The sequence below is a fragment of the Rana temporaria genome, chromosome 4 (assembly GCF_905171775.1).
Source record: "Rana temporaria chromosome 4, aRanTem1.1, whole genome shotgun sequence".
NCBI lineage: Eukaryota > Metazoa > Chordata > Amphibia > Anura > Ranidae > Rana > Rana temporaria.
Genome location: NC_053492.1, coordinates 4,836,834 through 4,841,651, shown reverse-complemented (window position 1 = coordinate 4,841,651; position 4,818 = coordinate 4,836,834). Strand labels below are relative to the sequence as shown.

The 4,818-nt window shown below is 43.1% G+C and overlaps 1 protein-coding gene across 1 annotated transcript; it reads right to left on the bottom strand.

Annotated features, from left to right (window-relative positions):
- Positions 1 to 1,281: 1,281 nt before the first annotated feature.
- On the bottom strand, positions 1,282 to 4,473 carry LOC120935835 (protein ANTAGONIST OF LIKE HETEROCHROMATIN PROTEIN 1-like). Its single transcript, XM_040347891.1, has 3 exons — positions 4,023 to 4,473; positions 3,832 to 3,933; positions 1,282 to 2,223 (listed from the first exon to the last, which is right to left on the bottom strand). The coding sequence occupies exons 1-3, from the start codon at positions 4,235 to 4,237 to the stop codon at positions 1,344 to 1,346; spliced, it is 1,197 nt and encodes a 398-aa protein (XP_040203825.1). The 5' UTR covers positions 4,238 to 4,473; the 3' UTR covers positions 1,282 to 1,343.
- Positions 4,474 to 4,818: the final 345 nt, after the last annotated feature.

Sequence of the window (4,818 nt, the reverse complement as noted above, 5' to 3'; positions counted from 1 at the left end):
TCCATTCAAGTGCAAACCGTCTTTAGCATATAGGTTGCACCCCAATGAAAAGTCAGCCCAGTGCTCTAGAAACCCAAATCCCTCCTTCCTACACCAGGTCTTTAGCCATGCATTCAGCTCTCTAATCTCCCCCTGCCTTTCCTGTGTTGCGCATGGCACAGGCAATATTTCAGGCTAGGTTCACACCTAAGCGAATTGAGTGCGGTTTCAACCGCATCCAAATCGCAGGACATTTTAAAATACATTGTTTTCAATGAGGCTGGTTCACATATGTGCGATGCATCCGCACTGCGCATTGCCTCCAAACCGCGTGCGGTTTTTATGTCTTGCGGTGCGGCTCAGGTGCGAATTCAGTCCCATTATCTTCTATGGGTACGCATCTAAATCGCAGGTGTGTTGCGGTTTGAACGGAAGTTTTTTTTCCTCCTCCACCACCTCCCCCTTTTCCTAGTTCCTCCTCTGTCTGTTTCATGCTGCTGAGGTGAGTAGCCATGTCCAAAAAACGGAGCAAAAAAGTCACTGCTAAGGTGAAGGACTGTGTGGATTCCGAGGAGCTTATCCGCCTTGTCAGGGAGAACCCACAAATCTATGACACCCGGCATCCTAAATATAAGGACAATGTTTTGAAAAAAACTACCTGGGTTGAAATTACCAAAAGCCTTTTGCCAGAGTGGAGCATGTGCTCATCCCAAGTTCAAGCTGACAAAGGTAAGTTTGATTTATTTTTTCATTCCCTAACTTCTTAAATTATAATTCTAAGTAGACCCCAATAACTACAGTGCATACCGCCCACAAATCCAGAGCAGGCCTTTATCCAAGCATGCATTCTGTGAGGGCATGTAAAGTCTGCTAACCCATACCATGCCACATGTTTTATATCTTGGCATGGTGTTCCTAATGCACCCTGTCCCCGTGTTGCTGGTGGCACGTGACTCATTCCCACACCCTTGGTCATTGTTTGTATGAGTCTGCGTGTGTCTATCACCAAAATATGTAAACTCACTTTACCAAGTATGTTTGCAGATCCTTGGGGGAGTGACTATGTGTATTTGTCATCCTATTATGACGTTATTGGCCATGGTGGTCTTACAAAGACATCATCCTCTGTACAATGACACCCAGCAGAACACACATAACAGTGTCACCAAGCCAATTTTTGGTGTTTTTGTCCAATTGCAGGTAGAGAATCACTTCGGAGTCCTTAATATTCTGCCAAAAGATAACTTTAATTTTTTTTTTCAAGCTGCATTCAAATTACACATAGTGACATTTTTAGCTTAGTATTTTATGTTTTAATATTTAAAGGGCCATATATTTTAATGACAACACCACATTTTTTGGTTTTAAATTGCCTGCATCTGCCAAGGTAACTCGCCAGCTGGCGATAGAAAGTAATTAAGAAATTGATCTCGAATCAATTTCCCACTGCTAGTGCCCCTAGTCAAACTCCACTGTGCCGCCTCCATGTTATGCATCATGGAATCCTCATAATCAATTCCATCACGTTCTCGCACATAGTTGTGCAGTGCACACGCAGTTTTGACAGCAGAGACAGCATGCTCCAAACTGAGATTGATGGCGGTGTGCAATATTCTCCATTTATTGGCAAGAATTCCAAATGCACACTCTACTACTCGACGTGCCCTAGTGAGCCGATAATTAAATATTCTTTTATCATTGCTCAGCGCTCTACTTGAGAATGGTCGAAGCAGATTTTTACCAAGGGCAAACGCTTCGTCCCCTACAAAAACAAATGGGAGGGCTGGCTCATTTGTTCCGGGCAAGGAGGAATCGTTAGGTAAATCCAGACTATTCGCCCTTATCATTCTCCCAAATGTGGAATGATTAAATACACCAGAATCCGAGCTGCTACCATAAGCACCCACATCAATATAAATGAAATTATATTTGGCATCTACCACTGCCATTAATACAAACGAAAAATATTTTTTATAATTAAAAAACTGACTCCCACTATCAAATGGCCTCAGGATGCGTATGTGCTTGCCATCGATGGCTCCCACACAGTTTGGAAAATTACATCTCTCCCAGAATTCATCTGATATCTTCAACCAAACTTCTTTTGTAGGCTTTTTGAAGACCAATGGTTTTAGTACATTCCATAAAACAAGGCATGTTTCATGTACAATGCCAGATATAGTTGATTTTCCAACCTTGAACTCATAGTGGAGACTTCCAAATGAATTTCCTGTAGCTAGGTACCTTCAACAAATAAGAAATATTAAATAATTATTATCTTCTCTTTTTTACAGTGGTATACATCAAGAATCGTTGGCGAAGCATGCGTGATGCCTTCAAGAAATACAACAAACATCTAAGAGAAGTGAGGAGTGGCTCGGGGGCACCAGCTAGAGTACCCTATATGTATGCAGAGGACCTTGCCTTCTTGAAACCACTCATAGAGATGAGAGAGTAAGTTATCCTCTACATCATCTATGTATCGTGACTATATATTTAGCATTAGTAATGTTTCTCTTTTTTAATAAAAACAGGACCGAAGCAAGTTGGGACGAACAGGATGTCCTGGAGGATCAACCAGAGAGCCAATCTGAGGCCCAATCCGTGCCAGCAGTTTGCATTGATCCAAATGAGGAAATACCTGAAATGCCACTTGGGTCAGATCTATGGGTCACAAACCCAGAGACTGACTCTGGATTGCCTGAGCCTATGCCTGGACCCTCCTCAGCTCCGACAACCATTGCGCGGCCTGCCAAAGTGGCACGTAAGCGAACGCCAGTATCGCAGATGGACATAAGCGAGCGTCTTCTAGAGATGTTACAACAAATGGCTGGAAAGGTGGATGCTTTCTTATGTCCAGCTACAATACTGGCGCTTAATTTTGTACCATTGATCAAAAAAGTTCTACCTGAGAGATATTTAGAAATGCGAACCACAGTAGAACACGTTCTGCAGTCATTTACAGTGCCAAGCGAGCAACATACATTGGAAAGGCCATATGTAACAAAAGAAACAACACACATACACTTACCAATGTCAGGCCAGTACCCAGACCCAGGAAACCAACCTTACCCCTATGTTCCTCCATCCTACACTTCAAGCTTTCAGGAGCCAACTTCAATATATGAGGTACAACAGAGGCGAACTCCATATCCCATCCCATCCACAATCCCTTCAATTATGCCACAAACACAAATGCAGGGGATGTATGTGCCACAGCACCATGGGCCTCAGACACATGGGCCTCAGACACATGGGCCACAGCACCATGGGCCTCAGACACATGGGCCTCAGACACATGGGCCACAGCACCATGGGCCTCAGACACATGGGCCTCAGACACATGGGCCTCAGCACCATGGCCCACAGCACCATGGCCCACAGCACCATGGCCCACAGCACCATGTGCCACAGCAACATGGCCCACAGCACCATGTGCCACAGCACCATGTGCCACAGCACCATGGCGAGTCTAGCCATGCTTCAAGCACCGAGATTGATGAATCTACCTCAGCAAGTCAATACTCCTCAGACACACCATTATTTCCCAAAACATATCAACATCTCTAAAGTTTACGTTATGCCCACAGTAAACAAGCATGTGTGCATATTTTGAATCAAAGTTTAATCCAGAGGTAAACTTGAAGGCAAAGTTTTTAGTTTTTATATTAGTCCAAGCAAATATATGTTGTCTATTTCTTTATTTTTGGGAAAAAAGTAAAAAATAAATATATTTTTGGGCATCTTATGTCTGGTTGTTCATTTCTAAGTACAGATGTTGGATAGTTGAAACCAAAAATGAATACATGCTTCAACATCAATTTGAAAATGCACATAGGTGTGGAAAAGTACCTTAATGTGATTAATAATCTTTGTGCAGGCTGGATGCTTGCTCTGAAGCATGTGTTCTGGCGCTCCAAACTATGGTACGTTAGTCCTAACAATTCATCAAAACTTAAAAAAAAAAAAAAAAAAATTCTTTAAAAATTTAATATGGAACAATGGAGAAAGAAAATGTTTAGCAAAATTAACTAAAAAATCACCTGGTTATTGACATGCGTGTATAATTAAAAAACTTGTCCTCATGCCCACGGAGATCTTCATATAATATCATGAACTGCCCTCTTTCATCCCTATTTGCAATGATAGGATGAACCCAGTATCTTCTTCTTCTTCTACTCCTCCTTCTAACTTCCAGCAAGATTGCTGCTGTTGCAGCAACAACTGTAGGCATGATCATGGGCAGGGCAGCACACATTTCTTCTGAAATCCAAATCCTATTCCACACTATACTGAATGCTCGTGAAAAAGGAAGAGTCCAAGAAAGGTCACTCCCTTTTATTACCTACATCATCACACAGCTAACAATGATTGGCCCTCACCAAAAACGCAGCTCAGATAATTATTTCTTCTAAATCGCACCCGATCCGCAGCTAAACCGCAGTTGATCCGCAGAACACCCTCTAGAGAAATTCGCAACGGGAACGCAGCTCAAAAACGCAACGCACTAGTGTGATTCCGGCCTCAGAAAATATCACCTTGCAGGTCCTTCCCTTCATCTTGCAGCCTAGTTCTTTAAATTGATTCTTAAGGAGCCTCCACCTTCCATGTATACTGTCATTGGTTCCAATGTGGACCAAGACAGCTGGGTCATGCCCAGCCCCTCCCAGTAATTTATCCACCTGGTCCACCACATGCCGAACCCTGGCACCAGAGAGACAGCAAACCATTCGGTTGAGGCGATCCTGGCGACAAATTATTCTATCAGTCCTTCTGATTATAGAATCCCCTATTACCACCAACTGTCTAGGCCTACCTGCACTCCCCTCCCCATCTCTA

What these genes read in the sequence shown, in the direction of transcription:
- LOC120935835 (XM_040347891.1), bottom strand. Translation starts at nt 4,237, where the DNA reads ATGTGTGCTGCCCTGCCCATGATCATGCCTACAGTTGTTGCTGCAACA. An exon ending in ACACGCATGTCAATAACCAG is followed by an intron (nt 3,934 to 4,022) that starts GTGATTTTTTAG and finishes TTTTTTTTTAAG; the next exon opens with TTTTGATGAATTGTTAGGAC. An exon ending in AGATTATTAATCACATTAAG is followed by an intron (nt 2,224 to 3,831) that starts GTACTTTTCCAC and finishes TATTTGTTGAAG; the next exon opens with GTACCTAGCTACAGGAAATT.